We start from the raw sequence: 21,842 nt of genomic DNA, 5'->3' as shown, positions 1-21,842 counted from the left end.
CCTCCTCCCTCACCCCTTGGTCTCATCATCCATACCTCCATGTACCTCCATACCATATTTTAACCCTAGTCCCATCTGCACAGCAAGACAGTCCACGCACAGGATTAGAGGGACATATCAGAGGCAGTGTAGTTTTTTTTATTTACTCACTAAATATTAGCTGCCCAGTAGTCGCTGGGAATTCCTATGATAGAAAGCTAATGGGTAGAAACAGCTGATGAATGTGATCGCCAATATCTAGACTTAAATCATGACACCACCTTCAGCTACCATGACTTCTTTCTTCATTCTTTAAGCCCACATGCCACATTCCACCATCACCACTACTACTACTACTACTACGACTGCTATACTGCTACTCGCCCTATGGGCTCTTCCCACGCTCACTCTGACAGACCTGCTCCGTCCTCATCCCCAAAACCATCATTGGCCACCACAAGCACCCATCTGACTTGGTGGTTTGTGTGGTATCTGCCTGGTAGCTTTTCAGAGAAGCGTGCTGCTGCTGCTGCTGCTGCAGCTGATAGGCCAACTAACTGCCTGCTACTGTTTTTTTTTTTGTTGTGGCTTTTTGGATTCTTCTGCTTCTGACCTATTTTAGTTGAAAAAGAAAAGAAAAGGTTGATTAAGTGTAAAAAAAAAAAAAGTATATATTTTGGTAATTTTCTCTTTTTTATGATATTGTGAAGCAGCTGTATTCGGACAACATAGTCTAATTTTTTAAGTTTTATATGTAATTGTTCATGAAGACGCTTGGAAAAAGAAAGTTTACTGAAGTTTAGTGATGCAGCACTTGCAGCACTTTGACTTTGACAAAGTGCTGGAACAGTCGCTCTAATTTGTTTGTGAAACCTTTCTTTCATTTTTTAAAAATAAAAAATGAAATCTTTCAGTATTGTGAAAATCATAATTAGAATCTGGCTTTGCCTTGCTTTTATGCATTTATGCATTTATGTAACAAAGGAGAGAAAATGAAAGAACAATAGAGCGAAAAGAGAGAATTTAATTTCATATGTCTCCCTTTTTCATGTTTCACTTCATGCAAGTGCTTTTTGAATTATCTCTTCACTGCTCCGGGGCTCAATGAGAGGAAGAGTGGGTGAGTGAGGGAGAGACAGAGTAAGAGAGACAGACAAAGCGAAAGCTGCATAATATTGTTGGTGCGCACCTTTTTTAATTACAACAGAGATTGTATTGATGTCTCAGGCCACATGTCCTAAATCATTTATCAAGGGGGAGAGTGCTAACAAAGCATTTCTGAGAAACCCATCCTCTCCCAGGGCCTGGAATCATACGTTATCTAAAGTGAATATAGTTAATGCTGTTCTGTGGAGAGACCCACTTACAAATCATGGGAATGAGTTCCTTGTCAGGACATGCATGAGCTAGTTAAAGATATATATCCACTTGCATCTGATCCTATGTTGTGCAAATTCAACTCTGCGTCTAAATCTCTGTGCAGAAGTTGACGAGGGCTGCGTTAAAAGTGACAGATGAACATTAATGTAAGGAAAAGAACATTTCTTAATCTACTAGTTGCTTCGTTCTGCAAAAACTTAAAGCTTGCATCTCTTGCACAGATTGGAGTTTATCAAAAGGAGACAATATGTGCTATTTTCTGCTCCAATCTTTGGTTTTGTGTCATTTCCTTTTGTCTGTTATTACCTGGGTGCAGCATCAGTACAGTAGCAGACTTTAGCTACAGGCTGCATGGAGAGGAGGAGAATATAAACCACTTAACATGCAGGAGGAAACCAGACGTTTTTCCATTGCACTTATCAGGTGCTGCGGTGAGAGCAAGTGTCAAGGTGCAGTAGGTCCCTGCCCCCCCCCTCCTTCCCTCTCAACCCCCAGCTCCTCTCACCCATCCTCTCCTTCCTCCCCTCTTCCTTCCCCTGCACACCCCTTTTATTTTCCCCTGATCTCTATCTCTGTCCCTCCCCCCTCCCTTTCCCTCACCCCCCACCACCACTCACCACCCTCGGTTCAGTTAAAAGTGGGCTTGGCACTTCCGCAGCAACCCCCCCACCTTCACCCCCATACCACCACTTCTTTTCTCTCTGTCAAACTAACCTCCGACTCCTGCTCTTCACCTCTATGTTTCCTGTCAAGGTGCACTGCCCACCTCCCCCCTCCTCCCAGCCACCGGCTCTGCCCCCGCAACCTTTTCCTTTTCTTTCTTTCAACATCTATTATGGCTCTAAATGCCTACAGTTCATTTTTTAAAATGCTCAGTGCAGAGGGCGTGACCCTCCCAGCACTCTGTAGTGATCTTCTCACCCCTGCATATATACAAATGTTTGTGTGTGTGTGTGTGTGTGTGTGTATGTGTTTGGGAGCTGTATATGGATTGGTCCTATTAATGGGAATTTGGATGAATCTATCTCAAACTTTAAGTGCACAATGAATAATGGCCATTAGTCATGAATGTGTTCAATAGATTAAGATATGAACCTCTTACTGATTTAACTGGAAGGAAAGCTAGGTTTGAAGCTGGAGACACAAGGTAGTTAGCCTAGCTTAGCATGAAGAGTATGTTGATACAGCTAGCCTGGGTTTGTCCAAATTTAAAAAAAAAAAAAAAGAAAAAAAAAGTCCACCAATCAGCACCTCCAGCGCTCACTCATTAACACATTCTAGCTTGTTGTTTAATCTGCGCACAGAGACACATACTGTAGAAGTCGCGGCTTCCAATACATACAGCAACTCCCTCAAAAAGCACTAATTGTCATTAAACATGAATGTTGTGTATGGATTAGACTAGTGCGAGACAACATGTAAATCAGGTGTCATAAGGGGAATCTTTGGCAGAACCAGGCCAGCTGTGTCCCCCGTTGTTTTTATGCTTTATGCTAAGCTAACCGTCCCCTGACTCGAGCTCCACACTGAACACACAAACATGGGAGTGGTATAATGTCACTCCCAGAGAGAAATGTCTGTAAACTGACCAGAACCAACAGCAGCCAATGACGTCTAAGCAGAGGCTTAACCAAACAATGATCCGACAACCCAGTATGTAACTGGTCATATTCTGTAATTGAACTGGACAAACATCTCAGAAGTGAACCAAGACGGTACATGCACTGATGTGTAACAAAATGTTAAATTTAGATATTCAGATATTCAAACCCAACACTCCTTCTTTTATTGCTGCATTTCATAAAATGGAAATATTGTAGATGTGTTATGCACCATTTTATACACATTTCCCCAAAACTCTGCGCTACAAAGGCTCTGCCTCTCTTTGCAAACTTTTTCGATGTTTAATACGTAAACTCAGCTTTGTCATCAGTCAGTATCGTCATCTGCAATGTGACTACAGGCGTCTACACAACGAGTCGAAATAATGAAATACGTCGAGTGTTTAAGGTGATGCGCTGTGACTCTCAGAGCTGCGGGATTGGAGGTTTGTTTTAGCTCAGGTTGGATGAGCATCAGTGTGTTCTTTGCAGGGAGTCAAACTGTTTGAGCTAACATTGTAGCTGTTGTTGTTCTTTTAGCTCCACCGCCTTGACAGTGATACATAGGGTGAAGGTTCAGAATCTGCTGTAGCGCAGAGATGACAGGATTGTTTCAGGACTCCTCCTCCTTCTCTTTTTCTTTCTCTCTGCCTCTTTCTCCTTGGTTTCTCCCTCTCTCTTTCTCCCCAGCTTTCTCTCTCTTTCTCTCTCTCTGTGTCTTTCTCTCTTTTTCCAAGCTGATTTGGAGCCTTGCATAGTCAATTATGGAGGGAGTGAGAGATGGAGTGGGGGCTCCAGCTTCCATATTTTGGTGTGATATTAATATTGCATGAGCGCTATTCTGTAGCGAATATCTAAGAGACTGCCTATTAAGGCAGCAGCAGGAGAAGAATGTGACTGACACACACACGCACACACACACACACACACACAAGCACACACTGATACACACACACACACACACATACACACACACACGCACAAACACAAACACAACCACACACACATATACTGTAGATACATACATACACAGACAGCCAGAGTGCAGGGGTGAATCAGTCAGGATCAGGCACAGGTTGTTATAATTAGTGTTTTCCAGATTTATTTTGGTGGGATAATAAGAGTGACTCATTTTCCTGTTTAATATGTCATGTTTGTTTATCTTGACATGGCTCACATCACACCACACAGTGAGTGTGTTTGATGTTGGCGAGAACTGAGGGATGTTCCACTGTAATTGTGCTAAGAATGGAATATTTTAACTAACCCACTGAATAAACAAACAAAACAGAGACACAACACAAATGCGTACTGTAAAAAAAGAAAAAAAGAAAAAAAGAAATTGCCAAGATGATTGTAATATTGCAAAACAGGAGTGATTTAATATCAGCCTATTTATTTATTTGATTTTCTTCTGCTGCTGGGTGGGTATCAGTGAAGCATACAGGAAGTGTCAACAGGCTGAGAGGTTCCCGGCGATGACAGAGAGGCTTGGCATGGACACTTTTGGGTGCTAAGTGGTGGTGACACTGCATGGTCTGTAATAGACATCTCACTTCATGCCACCACAGATTTTCATCAACATCTGATATTAAGGTGTCATGAACATAACCCACATTAATACAGTATGAATGCATAATAACACTTACAATTTGTTAAATAGGCTTTTTTTTTGTAAACCTCAGCAATGATTACAGAAGGGTTCAGTGACAGAGTAACAGGGCTGAAATCAATAGGAGAATGTTAATAAGGATATTTTTCCAATGTTATTATACTGTGTATGATTATATTATACTGTATTTATGTGTATAAAATGTGTTGAACTCTTATGCATTACATGAGTTAAATTTGTAACATATATACAGAGTGTCATATAAGATAGATGTAACATATAAGATAGTGCCACCTGCCTATTATAATTCATCACAGCCCAAGGTGACATCTTCAGATTTCTTGTTTTGTACGACCAACAGTCCAAAACCAAAAGATGGAGAAAGAAAAGATTTTTGCTTGAAAAATGACTTTTGAACTGATTCTCAAAATAGATTCACACAGATACAGATTCATTCGCAACACTGATTAATCAGTAAATTGTTTCAGCTCCAGTCGCTAACTTTATGTAGTTCATTTTTTTATGACAATTTGTTTGATATCATTTCCCTCTCGAAGGGTATGTTTCAAAACTGGATGAAATGGACACGCTGAAAACCACAATTGGCTTTGTTTATCTACAATAAGGATTCTTATATTTTTATAAGCCTCAAATACTCTCAGCTTTGCTCTGGATAAGTTAAACTGCACCTACTGTAAGTGCACTGTCCATCTTGTTTCTAAATATGCATCTATTCCCACTCATCCCCCTTTAGTTGTTAAACCAGGCAGGCTACTGCAAATCTCCTGCATATCAAACATAATAATCAGCAGACACAGTTTTTCTCAGATGACTCGGACCTGCAAACATGCTGAAGAGGTTTTCCTTTACAGCCTTTCCCCTCTTGTAGCAGCTTTGCCAGGCACTGCCTAAAGCCCAGAAAGCCTGGCCTAGAGTCGACACAGCCAGTTAGTCCCGAGCCCAGAAGCATCATGCTGGGCCAGACGTCGAACAAGTGCTTGGTGACCTTACAGCACCAGCTGGAGTTTAAAGAAGTCTTTAAAAGGCCGATTCTCCACAGTAATATCATCGTCCATGCCTCAAAGAGTCTGGATTAAGGCCCGCTTTCCCTCGCGAAAATGTAACAAATGTGTGAAAAAACATCACAGCCAAAGCCAATGTGGAGAGAGCGATGGCGAGAGGAAGAGGGGGAGGGAAAGAGAGAGAGAGGGAGGGAGAGAGAGAGAGAGAGAGAGAGAGAGAGGGCTAGGAAGAGACAGGAGAAGCGGAAAAAAGGGAGAAAGAAAGTAAGGGAAACTCAACATCTTAACACCCCCCGATCCCCCCACCCTGCCAGATATATCAATGTAGTTGGCTTTCTTTGAAATTCAAATGGAAAGAGGAACAAAAAAAAAAAAAGAAAAAAAAAAGAAACCTCTGGCTTTGGAAGGGGGGGTGAGGAGGGGGGTGCTGAGAAAAAGACCTGCCATCTATGTATTAGTGCTCTGTAAATATTACATGAGCTCCACATTCACTCAGTTGTTTGGCATTACTTCCACTGGATGGGTATATTATTTTAGAAACCATGCCTTGTTTATGGAGAGGCATGACCTACTTCCAGACACTCCTCTCTCTCTCTCTGGTATTTTTTTTCTCTTTCTCTCCCCACTCTCTCTCTCTCACTCCTGCGCTCTCTCTCTTTCCCTTTACCTCTCTTTCTGCTCCTCCTCTCTTTTTCTTGCTCTCTCTTATTCATTCTCAATCTGCAAAATCTCAACTGGTTGTCCCTGCTGAACAATTACAAGGCAGAGAGACCCAAATGGAGATGTTTGTAGAAAACAACATGTGTATAATTAAGGTTTAATGAGCTCTTGTCAGGGTGGAATGTGCAATTAGATTGGTAATAGAAAATTCTGCCTGAATGCTAGTGGCAGAGGCTGGATGTGGAGTCAGCATGGCAGTGAATGAAACAACAGTGAATTATTTTGAGCCCTATTGACAGAAGTAGATGGTGCTGGATGCTGCATTTAGATTTAAATACACGGGGAAGTCCCAAATACAGAAAGACAGTTTTTTTTTTCCTGGTGGTGCTGTATTGTTTGTTTTTAAATTACTGTACTTGTGCACACCAGGTTGGTTTCTTGGGAGAGCAGTTCTTAAACAGCTGAAGTTACTGTACGCTTTCCTGCTGCAGAATGGAGCAAGAGACAGAAATTGTGATTTGAACGGAGGAGGTCATAAATATCATTATTGCAGAAATATAAAAGGGAAGCCTGTTTTATTGTTCATAAGTAGGAAGTATTCAAGCGCCTCTGCCAAGGCTGCGCAATCTAAAATCCACTGAATTTGTCCTTTTAATAGAAAATGTTTAGCATTTTTGTAAAATTTCCATAATGGCACGAATCTGCATCAAGTATCACAGTGAAAGACAATCATGTTGATGAGGGAATGGCAGGCATGGTTTTTGGAGAATACCTGAATCCTGGCTCTGTACAGGGGTGGTTTTTCAAAGTTTCAAATGTGCCAGACTCATGACCACTGAGGTTTGGCCATGTAAGGTGATCATGTTGCTGTAGCACCATCTACAGGTGCAATTAGGGCTGCAACTAATGAGTATGTTTGACCAATCTGATGATTATTTTCTCGATCTTCATCAATTACTCATTTTTTCTACAAAATGTAAGAAAATTGTGAAAAATGTCCATTTTATTGTGCCATAACCCAAAGCAATGGCTGTAAATGTCTAAATGTCAAAAGCCCAAATATATTCAGTTTATCATCGTCGTACATGTCAAAGAAAAACTGCAAATCCTCACATTTAAAAAGATGGAATCAGCGAATCTTTGGCATTTTTGCTTGTAAACTGACAGAAACAATTAATCAACGATAAAATTGGTGCATGATAAATTTTCCGTTGATCAAATAACAATTTCAGCCCTAAGATGTCATCAAAGTTTGCAGGTTCTCTCTGGGCTTTTGACCAAATGTGGAAATCTGGTACAGACAGACCAGACTGATATCGCCATGAATTACATCCACACTGGACGATTTTGCTCCTCGTGATTCATGTCCACTACTAATGTTTGGTGCTGATGTTGGAGATGGGCTGTTGATGTAAGAAAAGGCATTGAAGGTGGTGGATGTAGCAGTTCAGAGGTCAGGTCTCATCTCAGTTTACGTACACCCTTCATCAACCATAGCTATGAACTTGCTCCTGTTTTGTTTGCCTAACTGCACATTGAAAGGGCTATTTGTACATTTTCTCTGCCGCTGAACGTGGTTTCTTGCCGGGAGTGGGTGGTGGTGATTGTGGCTTTACAAGACCATCATCGGCCATCATTGTCTTTATAGGCTAATACAAGAGGTTATAATTCACCCTCTGCTCCCTCTGAGCAGCACTACATCTTCAGAACACGTTGGAGGCTACAGTGAGTCGCTACTGGAAAGTGACAAAAGGAGCTGATCCGGGTCGGCTAGCTAGCTGAGAGACGTGATAAGAGACAAGAGTTAACAATGGCGTTGAGTTGAGGTTATTCGTAACGTTTCCTCGAGAGTGGTAAGTAAACAGCTGTTAATGCTAACGTTTGCTATGTAGCAATAGCAAAACTGACAACTAGCTCCTTTAATCATAGTTTATTTTAAGTAATCTGTTCTTAAACTTAACCATACCATAGTTGCCATGTGCAGATAGCCTATTGTCGAAAGCAGAATTTTACAAACCTTGAGATTGGACATAATTGTGGGTTTTTGCAGAACTGTCCAACATGGATGTTGTTGTGTGGTGATGAGAGTTCGACAGACTGACAAATACAACGGAAAGTACAAACTCTGCGGTAGTGATGGATGCAAATAAGTGCATTTATTGAACTCACTCATCCCTCGTTTGCTCTCAGATCACTGCCTTGCATTTCTTTCCAGGTCTGTGCTTTTTCTGTCCCACAGACTGACTATTTCAGGGAAGAACACTTCAGGCCCTGTGTCTTTTTAAATAAGCCACTTGTGAGGGAAAAAAAAGGTATCTTGCTGCTCTCTTATTCTGCTCTCTTCCTCTTTTCTGACAGTCTTTTTCTTGACTTGGTGAAATTGCCAATTGTGGGTCTGGTGGAGAAGAAGATCCACACACACAAAAATCGTGTTTGGCTCTTTCTGAATTACTTGACTAGTCCCTGAATGAGAGGGCCCTTTGTTGGCTTCCTCTGGGACTGCCCTTGAAAGGCCCCTATTGTGTGGTAAGCACTATGATATAATGCAAGTGGATTTAATAGATTTAATGGAACACACAGGCATGGTTCTCAAGCCCTCATGTGATGGGAAGCAGCCTGTTTTAGGACGTCAGAACCGCATCTTAAAGAAATGAAATGATATGTCAATGTCACGTTACTCCAGAAGCATGTTAAGCTTTTATTATACGTTAGATAATATTGATTTGCTCCAGTGGAAAACCCATTGCATTTATCTTTACATCACAATCAGTGCGTTTTGGTATGTTATTTTCCAGATTTGTGTATGGCTTGATTATCCGTTCCTCTGTTCCACCTGAGTTGTGTTTGGAAGTCAAGGTTAGACAGAGTGGGGGGAGTTGAATGTCAGCGATGTGTTAGCTTTGTTTTCATTGTGTTAACAGGAGCACAATGGTACGATTGTGTGGCCATCTGAAACCCTACACCTACCCAGAGCTTTCGGGGGTCAGAGGTGGGGGAGATGTGTGTGCCTTTAGCCCGACGAACCATGCATTTTGAAAGACCCAGAAACCGAAGAGTAATCCACCCAGCATACCATCCAAACCCTTCTGCCTCAGCAGCTCGCTCACATACCAGATCTGCTCATCCAGAGTTCTTGTAAAATCCTCTCATTTTCCAAATATAAATGATGCTTCTTTTTTTTTTCTATTTTTCTTTTTTTTTTCTCCCCTTCCCCCTTTTACTTTGTAATCTGTCTCATTATTTTAAGGTGCCATTTGAGGTGTGGCCTGCCTCTTGAAACCCCTCAGTGTGATGGACAAGACCATAAAGCCAAGCAATAAACCTGAGATGAATGTTATATCTTAACACTGATAGAGGCAATTAAGTCCATCATAAGCGAGAGAGGGAACACTCTTCTCTGGGGACTCATTCACTTGCATGGTTTAACATGATCCCCAGCTAAATGCCTTATTTTATTTCTCCTCTCAGCTCACAGCTTACAGTCAAGCACAAATTGAGCTGATGTGTTTTTTTTTTTCACACAATTTGGTCTTTTCTGTCTGATCTGCCCTTTTCTGTCTGTCGTCATGTGTCCCCCCCCCCTTTCTCTCTCTCTCTCTCTCTCTCTCTCTCTCTATCTCTCCCTTTCTCTCTGTCCTCCCCATTTCGCCGTATTTGTCATGGTAATGTAAAAAATCTCAGCTGCTCCAATTCATTTCGTGCTCTTTCAGTCGAGAAAGAAGGGCAATCCTGTTTCTCCTCACTAGTTTCTGTGTGTTGAGGTTTAAATGTAATGAAGACCATATTTCATCTGCAAGGAGTTATATGACTGGGCGTGGCTGAGCGAGTCTGTTATGGGAAAATAAATATTATGGAAGGTCTAACTTAGTTATCTTTATCTCACTGGGATCAATGTGTGTATTATTGGATAGGATACATTACACAAGCATGTAGGCATGCATGCAATGTGCACACATTCAGAGCCAAGAACATAATGCATGCACGAGTTGTATATGCGCGCACGTACATAAGGAACACATAAAAGTGAAATACACATGCAGCAGCAGATATCCACACATACACACAGGCATTCCATATGTCCTTTACAGCACACCATCCCCCACACACTCCCTCTGCTTTGGTTATATCTGTATGTATGTGTGTGTGCATTCATGTGTGTGTGTATGTGTGTGTGTGTGTGTGCCTGACATCGAGTCATTGAATGCTCTAATGACCACAGTCCTGACACAGGTATTTTGACTGCTGCCTCTTTCCATCGGCACATTGACTGACATGCGATTAGTTACGCTGGGGTGAAAAACTAGGGAGGCGCACGCTGTAGCCATGAAAAGAGACTAGGAGGAGGGTTAAGTTCTCCTCTCTCCTGCCTCATCTTGCTTTAAATCTAAAACATCCCTGGCTGCAGTTACTGGTTGCACGATTTGGTATTCAGTACGTACAGTAAAGCACAGCTGGGCTCGCAGCGACCTTATGAGAAAAGCCTCTCGTGTAGATCACTGCAGGTTAGCAGCGCCGTAGCACAGAATGCAAAATAGCCGCCGTAGCAGGAATATGGAATTCATACCGAACTGATCGGAAAATGCTTTTTTCATAAGTAGGGGTGTTTTACCCCCGTTACTGACCTTAGTAAGTGGATTGTGTATTGATCAGATTTCCCATCCACGTTTAATGCATGTCTTATGAGTTCCACACAGTGAGATTTAACAGAAGTTAAATGGGAGCAAAGATATCCAATCAGTTACTTATTGGCGGTCACCCAGAGTTTAGGTGTTTGCATTGGTACCAAGAGAGAAAAAAAATAGATTGGCACAGTGTCATTTGTAAGGTCTAGTTATTGGTTTGATTGGGTTTTATTTGATCATCAAACAATATGTAGTTAAGTGACTTAAATATAGAAATACAACATTTACAAATGTGCAAAAACAATACAATTCGAACAGTACATGGCATCCACTCTCTATGTGAACACCACATAAACACAGGCGGTTTTTTTAGCGTACGATTCCATCTTACCAATTCAATACACAACCAACAAATAACATACTCGCAGAAGAACAAACTAAACTGGACATAAAACCGAAAACACAGATATTTAGAACTGCAAAGACATTAAAAGAGATAAAGCATGAAAACCTGATCCTAAAAGGGCAAGAAAAAGGGTAAGTTTGTTTGCATAAAATCTACCAACAATTCAAAGTGTTTTATATTTTATGAGATAAAAGGCATCAAGACGAAATATAAAAGGCACATGAGACAATATAAAAAGACAGCTTAGGTAGGATTTTAAAAGAATACAATAAACTAGAAGCTAAAAATAAGCTAAAATAGAATGAGAAAGTGAACAGGAGAATAAAAGTTACAGTGCAGCTACACTGCAGTGAGCGATATGAATATATATTCCCAAATTTGATTTAATATAAGTTGGTGGCAAACAGAAAAGTTTGAAGCGTTGATTTAAACAAGCTGAGAGTTGGAGCAGACCTCAAGCTTTCTGGGGGTTTGTTTCAGATATGTGGATGGATAAAAACTGAGCGCTGCTTCTCCATGTTTAGTTTCGACTCTGGGGACAGTAAGCAGACCTGTCCCAGATGATGCGTGAGGCTTGGATGGTTCAAAACACAGCAGCAGATCATAAATGTATTTTGGCCCTACACCAGTCAATGGTTTCCAAATCCTAATTTTTTACTGCATTTAAATAAGTTTTAAGATATAGTTTACTAAGATAAACTTGCACCGTAATGGATGGAGAAAACTGACAATTTTAAGATGCCACTGTAGATGCGAGTTCTTGTTTGAAGCCTTTGGAAAGCTCTGCATTTCTGATACGCCGTGTTCCAGTCAACAGTTGTTCTATAACCTCTATGACTGTGGTGCACTTCCTGCATCAAACTGACATTGGTTTGGCTTTACGCAAACAGAAAGCTATTTATAGCATCTCTCCCACTTTATTTCCTCCCTCCCTTTCTCTCCCTCTCTATCTCTCTCCCTTTCATGTATTTGCATTTCTGCTATGCAAACAGGAGTCTGGTGTCGAGTGCGTCAGTTGCTTGTCCCTTTTCTTTCTCAAGTCTCAATATATCTCAAAAAATTTTTTTTTCGCCCCTTCATTCCCTCGCTCCATGACTCCCCTCTCCTCCATCTCACTGTAGCTTTCCACCTCTCTCTCACCTTCACCCCCCCCAGCCCAGCCCCCCCCCTCTCTGTCTGTGTTTTCCTTTGCTCAATTGTTTTGCTGTAGATTTGACCGTTATGATTAATGACCTCAAAGCCTGAGGAAAGCAAACAGAGAGAGACACTACGAACTTGCCCTTCCCTTACAAACCTCCCCTTTTTCTCATATGTCAACTGCTCGTATGTTCTCGCTGAGCACATTACAACTTCTGGAAAAAAAGATCTACATAAATAATATGAGTCAGATTACCTGAGAGAAAGACTTTATATACACAAAATTATGTCTGATTTCTACAGACGACAAACCACCACCTGGCAGACAGAAACAGCTTTCCCTGACCATTGCTGTAAAGCCCCCGTTAATTATTCATTTATTCTTAGTGCATTTTTACTGTAGTGTATGTGGTTAGTTAAATAATAATACAAATTTTGGTATCATGAATCTCTATATTAGTGCAGTACATGTCCAGTTTTTGATGTTGTTTCCCAGCATTTCAAAGCTTTTGTCGTCTGCAGTGTGTTCCAAATGTTTAATGAACATCAGAACAGTGACCACAGATGAAATGCAGACAAACAACACACAGGTATTACTTACTAGGGATAGAATAGTTGCTGCACTTCCATTTGTGTGCTTTAAAGAAACAGTTTCACATTTAGAGAAGTATGCTTAATGGCTTTCTTATTGACAATTAAATGAGAAGGTTGTCATATGCTTTGTATGTAGCCACCAGTTAGCGTAGCTTAACATGCAGACTAGAAGCAGTGGGTAAACAGTTAGGCAGCCAGAGAGTCACTGTGCTCCAGCTTGTAACATAGAACCTAACCTATTGGTTTTACATTTATGTTTATGTTTATTATAAAACAAATGAATTACAAAATAATGAGGGAGTTTTACAGGGTTTGGTATGTCTAGACTTTCTGCTAAGTTAAGCTAATTGTCCACATTTCTAGCGTACAGACATGAGAGTGGTATCAATGTTGTCACCCAACTCTCAGCAAGAAAGTGGATACGTGTATCTCGGAAAATGTTAAACAGTTTCTTTCAACGTACACTGGATTTGAGTCAGACCCTTGTGGGGTAAGTGCAAACTAAGGACTAGACAGCTTGTGTAGAGATTTCTTAGCTAAGGTCTTATCCTGTTATTGTACTTCAGCATGATTATTGTACACTTAGCTTAAGTGACCAGTTGCTGACCACAAAGAGGCAAAAAAAAAAAATATATTTTTACCTTTCCCCTTGATTTATATATTGTTTATTATTCTAACAACTCTGGCCTCAGTGACTCCTTCCTGCCGTGCAGCAGAAGCACCATCACAGACTTTACTTTGCTCTTTGACTTTCTGTATAATTGTTTTCTACTTACCCTGTTTTGCTCGAGATCTGGTTTGCAGGTTTGAAAATAAACTATTCCAAGACACCGACACCATCTAGCACGATGTGATTAGGACAGCATGTAAAATCATTTTCCAAGCGCAATAAAGAAAGTGATTTCATTTTCACTGCAGAATACAATGATTGTTCCTCCAGCAAACTAATAGTGCTATCAGACAGAAATCATTGCACTAGAAGTAACAGTTCCATTAGAGGCTGAATGATAACGCAGAGATGGAATTGGGGCTTCAAATTGAATAATGTTGCAAGGAACTGCATTTGTATTGTAGTTTGTTTGGTGCTCTGACTGTGTCATGTATAAAGATAGAAAACACAAATGCGAGAAAACGGTATTGATGTTGAATCAGACTATAAATTAAATGGAAAATATTCAAATGCTGAAAGAAATTGCCATACTGAAGAGCGTGCAATACACAGATTTAGTCAACAGAACCTCTGGCTCATTACATATGGTGAAATATGGCTATAAAAAAAAGATGTGGCCCATTTTTGGTCCCCGCCCACAGCTTACTGTAGGCACGTCCATCCCGTTATTTGACCTTACAGTAGCAGTGGTAATTTATCTCAGCCGCTACTAGCTGTCTTGAGGTGTGTTTTGTTTCCTCATAAATGGCTGGTGCCAAATAGTGTCAGACTGAAAGGCAGGGAAGGCCTCTGGGAGCGTGTGTGTGTGTGTGTGTGTGTGTGTGTGTGTGTGTGTGTGTGTGTGTGTGTGTGTGTGTGTGTGCGCGCATGTTTGTATGCATTTGTGTTTCAAGCTGAGGCCTCTGGCTGTGACCCCAGTGTTAATCACACCACAGCCAGAACAACCACAGGCTCTATTGCGACTACTGCTGCTTACAACCCTCCTCTTCTCTATCTGTTTCCTTCTCTGTCCTTTCTCTCTCTCTCTATAACACCATACCTACAGTATCTTCCCTACTGTATTTCCCACTTACACATGATCTTTACCCACTCCTTTTGCCATTAGCTCGGGGATACAGTCTCCCTCGTTTTTGTCATCATCTCCCCATGACCTCCAACCATCACCTCTCCTCTAGCCTAGACCTCCCCTCCGGGCTTCTTGAGGTCGGTGTTTCTGAGCTCTGAATTAGTGGGGTTGCCCTGTCCTCCCTTCTCTGGCAAAGTCCAGAAGCACTACAGGCAGTTCTCACCTCTTGGCGTCCATGTGGTCTCTCACTCCCTAGCTGGGGTTGGTAAAAGTGTTGATGTGTGACTAGTCAGCCATGTTACCGGGCGATTGCTGTAGAGGGAACAGCCTTAGTGTCTGGCTGGCTGAAATGTCACTATTTGTCAGTCTGGATCTTATTCTCAAATTTAGTCTGTTAAGACTATTGGTCATGACATCATTTGACTCACCACCTCCCCGGAGTTTTGGGAGAAACCACACTACAGCACAAACAATGTCGATCACAGCAAGGGGCATGAACCTCCTACAGCTTTTCAAGAAAAGTCAATTCAACAGAAATCAGCTTGAACACTTGTCTTTGAGTTTGACAGAAAGCAAACACAGAAGGTAGGTCGTTGGAAATTCCTGTTTTGGTGAACTGCATGGTACAGCAAATCAATTTCTGGGTCAACTTTCTGGCTGACTTACTTGTCCTACATCATTTGATCACATAAAAGTTGCCTTTGATTTAGTTTTTGTGCGTGTTTTGAGTTGTCTAGTAGCAAATACAAAAGCACGGAACATGTACCCAAATTACAACAAGACCAAGACATGCAAGCAACTCTTTTAAGCCGTGTAGGCACAGTGGTACCGTGACCTAAATGCAGTGACAGTTTTGTGTGTCAGCGTTCTAACAATTGCTAATTCGCACTAGAGACAAAGTGAAACCGGCACTGATGGAAACGTCATTATTTGTGCAGGTAGCTGATCATAAAATAAAATGCTGAACTCATGGTGGTGCTAGATCAAAAGTCTGGGGATCACCAAATGGATTATAATTCATCCAGAGGGGGAACATGAATATATGTGGCTAATTTCATTCTAATTCATCTAATACTTGTTGAGACATTTCACTCATAACCACAAAAGGAAACCTCATGGTGGCATTAGAGGGAAAGTCAAGGGATCTCACTAAAGTCACCTAGATTTATCATCACCTTGGAACCAAGTATATCTGCACGAAATGTCATGGTAAGCTGTCCAAAAGTCGCTATGATATATCATTCTGGACCAAAGTGTTGGTCCGACCAACCGACAGACAGACACTTTTGATCAGTGGAATTGGATCTGCTCTGCCACAGAGTGACTGGACAACTTGCTAGCTGACTAACTAAAATGTGAACGTTGAGCTCTCTCAGTGTTGTGATTATCTCTTGGTTGTCCCTTTGTCGCCTTGTGACACCCGTGGAATCACAGTAGTTAGGTGTGTGCACACTTAGGCACACACAATCTCAGGCTGTAGGCAAGCTGAGGCGAAGAGTGTGAGTTACACAAGCTTTGACAGGGCCTAATTATACTTGTCTCTAATGAACTGTAATTACTGACATCCACCAGAGCATCGAGGTCTATAAGCTGAGGACTTGCAGTCATTAGGCTGCTGTGTTACACTGTTTCTCTATCTCTACTGACTGACTGAAAAATCTCTGTTTTCTGTTCTTGTTGTGATGTGTCAGTTTCTGCCTAACTGTTTTCTCATTTCTCTCTCTCTGCAGTTTGATGGTGACAACATGTACATGAATGAAAATAACCATGAGTTCCTCCCGCCAAACCAGGTGAGTTCAAATTGCCCCTAATGGAATACCTGCTATTTCATCTGTTCCCTGTGATTGTTGTGCAGCCATTTTTTGAACAAACAGAAAAAACATTTCTTATAGTCCTAGAACCTGGAGATTAAATACAGTGGAATATTTTGCTTTATTTTTTTTTCTTTTATATGTCGACAGCCTGACTTAAAAATAATCACTTTTTCTTTTTTAGAGTTTCCTTAAATATGAAGTATACAGATGATATAGTTGTTTTGAAATGTTATCCTCTATAAAAATAGAATATACACTGTGTTTAGTGTCTTTTATACACTGAAGCTGGAGTCTATCCCAGCATGCACTGGGCAGAGGGCATGGAACCACTCTGGACAGGTTTGCTAATCCATCACAGTCTACTTCAAACAGTCATAATTACATTTCTTCTACAGTAATAAGTATGAGAAAAGCAGAGTATCTGAACCAGCAAGTAAATATATCCAAATTCCACACAGGGAGAGCTGGGCCCTTCTTTCTCTTGAGCTGACAGTATCAACCATTAAGCTAACTCTGCCATCATAAAATTCAAATTCACTATATTCCAATTATGCAATCATACTCTGCGCACTCTATTTTCACTGCTGGCTTTTCACTGGTAAAAGCCAAGCAGAAAACGCTGCTTCATTCTGAGTGAGTTTTGGCCTCATTACAAAGGATTTATTAAGTTAGAATGGAGGGGGAGTCCGTGCTCTTCTACAGAACATGGCAACCATGCCAGATACACTGTAGCACAGCTGGTTGTGAACAACTGGGAGACCATATGGTTGTGTTTGGACAGAGGGATTTGTGGAGTTTGGGAATAAGCCCATCTGACATACACAGGGGAGCAGCGAATTTGTCCCTGTCAATTGCAATTATTAGAACCGACCCATAGGCTACAGTAGTTCTGAGTTTGTGTTGCATTTGCTGTTTTGCTTAATTTCTTAATGCTGTGGTTTGTTAACGTGTGGCTCGGGGCCCAGAGTGAGACAGAGCTGCTATTGCTGCTTCTTGTACATGATTCCTAAAGTTTATTTAGATATCTCTGACAACAAATATGTCTGTCACAAAGTGAGTTTCAGTAGGATAGTGCTGTTATCTGACAGATTCCCCATGCAGATCCTTGGCTGTCTAAAAAAAGTCTCAAGAACAACTGCGTTCATCACCCATTTTTGATTCAGCACATGAAGTTTTACTGCAGTGCTGATTGACTGATTACAAGTCATGCTGATGCGCACAATGTGTTTTTGCTGAATTACTCAGGGACAGATAAAATATCGCAAATGTTGCATGGAAGATAGACACAGAGAGTGGTGGTAGGGGGGAGAGAAAGGTAGGGATCAAGGAAGCAAGAGAGACAGAGAGTGGGAAATAGCATGAAAGACGGTGATGGGATGAGAGACGATTTTGCTTTGCTCTGTGTTAGACTTTGTTTACTCAAGATCCCCTCATATTTGACATGTGCCTTGCTCTATTCTCCGCTTCACCAAGTTTAGCCTCTCCTTCCCTCTGACAGCTCGAACCAGGGAGGGCCTTAGGGGTGGACACACATGCCGACAACAAAACATAGAGATGGGAGAAATAGCAAAAAAATCACTGACATGCACACCTCCTTAGCTAATTCCACACTCTTTTAAGCTGATTTTAAGTATGTAGCGTGTCCACACTGGAAACGCATACTTCACAAAGCCAGTACTACTTGATTGAGTAAGATCTGCAATCAATAATACAAAAAGATTGTAGAAAGTAAATACTGTTTTTACCTTTAAAATACATTGAATTAACATACTTATTAATGCATGCATACATACATGTACACACAGTACATATGTACATGAAATTAACATACTTATCCATTTTATACAGGAAATGGTGCTTGTGCCAACAGACAATTAAACTTTACAAAGAGACTGTAAAATGTTTTTGTTTTTTTTGGTTTAGGTAAGCATGTTTCATTGGATTGGGTGTTTGATTGATTGGTTAAAGTTGAGCTTAAAGTACATTAAGAAACAGTAAATGTGTTTATGCTTGTGTTGTTTGCAAGTGGACTTGGTGAAAGAAACTCAGGGATAAGATAGCTGAAGGGATCATTGTTTATTAACTAGTTTTATTCTTGAAGAAACACGTTGTTGTACGGTGTATACATTAGCTGCATTATCCATAATATATTCCATCTTGAAGAAAACAAATCATACAGCCTAAAGCTTACATTTCTCTGCTCGCTGCTTTATTATCTGACTTTTCTTCTTCATCCTTCTTTCTCCCACTCTCTCTGTGACTCCCCCTCTTTTGCTTTTTCTCTCTCAGCCCCCCCCCACCTCCTTCAATTGCATTTAAATGCATTTGGGTCAGCGGTTCCACCTCCAAACTGTGTGAAAGTGTGTTTCTCAGTGCTCGGCTGTCTCCTGCTTCCGTGTAATTGCTCTATATAATCCGTCTCACCTGTATCGATACTTTTCTTACACATAAGGTACATTCATAGAGGACGTAAGCATGGACCTGGTGAGTAACTCAGGCCAACTCACCGCATCAGATAGTGAGATGCTTAGATGGGTATGTTCTCGTGATGAGTCACAAGGAAACAGGGTCAGTGCCATTGTCATATCGATGTTCCCGTGAACATCGTAGTCTGACCCTGCTTAGTTCTCTGCAGTGGTTCTTCCTGTCTTTCTCCTCTCCCCCAGCGGAGTGACAAAGTGTTAGTGATTCAATGACAAGGTCACGGACCCTGGTCTTGGCATCAACAAGCTCTTTGTCTGCCCCTCTGGCCACTGACCATTGCCGTGGCAACAATGTAGAAAAGAGTAACCAACGACGAGGAGCTTGTTCCAGTGTCTTCACAAGAGGTTTGATCTGAATCTCAAGCACAAAAAGAGACACACTAGACACAGCAAATCTCCACAGTGGGAAGTGGAAGAGCTCCTCCTAAGTAGAGAGGCTTTTTTATTATTATTATAAAGGTCTTAGTAGACCTTCACCTGAAGTGGGATTTCTCTTGCTAACACTTAACAGAACAGTGGAGAAGCGATGCGATCAAAGATAATGCACTGTGGAGATGCCTTCTCATAGCTCCGCAGCAAAGTGAAAGAAACAGTATACTTCATCAGCACTTTACCTTGACAATGCTTTGCTTTGATGTGTTTCTCCCTGACTTATGAATTCATTTAGCAGAACTGCTGTTTGAGAGAAATATGTCACAGAAAAAAGAACACGAGGAAGAAATGGAAAAGGGGTGGTGGGGGTGGTGATGGTGGTGGTAGAAAGAGAGATGGAGAAACTGCGCAGGGGAATAATTCGGCTAATGGAGTGACTGTTTGGATATTCAGCAGAAGTAGGAACGGAGATTATGATCTTGCAATTAGCGTAACAAGGTTTTATTGATTGGCTGCCGCTGTAGCGTCTTTGCTGCCAAGACGCTGCATGTGGTTTTAACATGCACAGTGTGTGTGTGTAGCCCAGCCAGTCACACTAGTCCCACTACAAGTGGAGCAGAATCCAGCTCAGCGTTTACCTCCGAGCTGTGGCCATTTCCTGAGCATCAAAGCTGAAATATTATGGATTGCCGAGTTGAAAGGGTCTGTTTGAATGCCCGATGATAAAGTGGACTACATTTGCATTTTCCGCTCACTTTTAAGTTAATGCATTGCCCTCCTTCCCCTTTTAGTAAAAATGCAGGTATGAAAAGGCAGCTCCTGGTAATGACTGATTTGAAAGTTTGTCTGCCTGTTTTACATGTTGGGACACAAATCATGATTTAACGGTAAGTTTTGATGCTATTTCTCATCTCGGATATTATGTTGTAAGTCCATGCTGGCAAGGATTGTGCTGGCCCCTCGGGTGTTGTAATCGTAATTAGGGAGGTGTTCAAGTGCCAGCAGCAGATCTGTGAGACACACAGAAGCAGAGACAGATCGCAGTTTGATAGAAAGTCTTTTATAGATATATATATATATATATATATATATATGGCAGCAAACAGATGTGATTATTATTAAGTTTGTACAACACAGTGACAGACTGAACTCATAATGAGGTCTCCATCTTATTTTTTATTCTTCGAAAATGCTTTCAGTGAAAGATTTAGTGGTGTAAGAGCTGTTGTTAACAGATTTGAAGAGATATGTCTGTTGAGTTTTAGTGCCTAAACTTCTAGAAACTCCAGTCTGATAAATACGATTAAGTCATCCTCTACGGCTCCCATGTGTCTCTCATCTTTCCCCCATATGTTTCTGATGAACATGATGTAGAACATGATCCCACAGTCTTTTATGTCCAACCTTTGACAAATCTATCACCTCGTCCCTCTATGCTCTGAATTAAAGGCCCATTCCACCTTTCCAGTTTAGATGAGTAATTCTCTTGTTTGGCTGCAGCCCAAAGCCCAGCCAGCATGTCTGGATCCTTGGCGGAGCGTGATTGGTCGGGTTCAGCCGTGTGTGACTGACAGGAAGCCCTCTGATTGGGGGAGACGGTATCTTCGGATCGTTGCGCTGATTAAAGCCTTGCGGCGGCGTTTTGTAAACTCCGGCCGTTTGGGGTCCCTGCACCAGCGCCCTGGCCCTGCTGGTCTGAATTACAGCTCGGCCGCATTAGTCTGATTTACAGCTTCCTCCTGCTGTTTAGATTGGAGCTGGGGACCAGAGTGGCAAGCTCCTCCTTCCCCATGCTTCCACCTGCCCCCTCCTCTTCCTATTGATTCTCCCACTTTGTGCCTCACCCTCTACTCGTCACCCCAATCTTTCCAATCCCACGCCTCCTCCCCTTTTTATGCCACCTCACCTTGTTTATCTCATTTACACGCCCCCCCTTCCTTCTTTCCACCAGTTCTTCTGCTCTTCTACCTCCCCATTCCCCTCTCTACCCAACTCCCCCTTTTTGTATGTCCTTCTGCCTTTTCTGCCTTCCTTCCACCTCCCTATAACCCATCTCCCCACTCTCCCCCTCCACTGTTCCCTCTTCATCCTCCTTTTCTCAAATGTTTCCCCACACCTCTGACAACATCCCTTCACCTTTCCTACCCAGCACCTCTCCCACCTGCCCCCTCCCCTCTCTCTGCCAACCTCTCTCTCTCCCTCTCTCTCTCTCTGTCTCTCTTTCTCTCTCTCTCATTCCCTCCCTACATCTTTTGTGAAAATGAAAACAAAGAGCAGCCTGCCAAAATATTTCTATAGCTGTTCGCTGACGAAGCAGGGAGCGGAGACAAAGCAAAAAGATGTGCAGGCATATTTGTCGCGGCAGCAGAAAGATGGAAAGCTCTCTCCCCATGGCCTTTTTACAGTCATTTGGACACACCCCCC

At 41.7% G+C, this 21,842-nt stretch overlaps 1 protein-coding gene across 3 annotated transcripts in view; it reads left to right on the top strand.

Moving 5' to 3' along the window:
• Positions 1-21,842, top strand: part of tox2 (TOX high mobility group box family member 2) — a 110,467-nt gene that overhangs the window by 51,305 nt on the left and 37,320 nt on the right. For all 3 annotated transcript variants that reach the window (XM_087179248.1, XM_023426061.2, XM_023426062.2), the window contains exon 3: positions 16,480-16,539. In XM_087179248.1, the coding sequence (XP_087035374.1) occupies positions 16,480-16,539 (60 nt within the window). The remainder of the gene's footprint in view (positions 1-16,479; positions 16,540-21,842) is intronic.

Source organism: Seriola lalandi, unplaced genomic scaffold (assembly GCF_002814215.2).
Source record: "Seriola lalandi dorsalis isolate HSWRI2012SDOR001 ecotype SW California unplaced genomic scaffold, Sedor1 jcf7180002054805, whole genome shotgun sequence".
In the NCBI taxonomy this organism is placed as follows: domain Eukaryota; kingdom Metazoa; phylum Chordata; class Actinopteri; order Carangiformes; family Carangidae; genus Seriola; species Seriola lalandi.
Note: the sequence above shows the minus strand (reverse complement) of the source record. Positions and strands in the feature narration are given on the sequence as shown.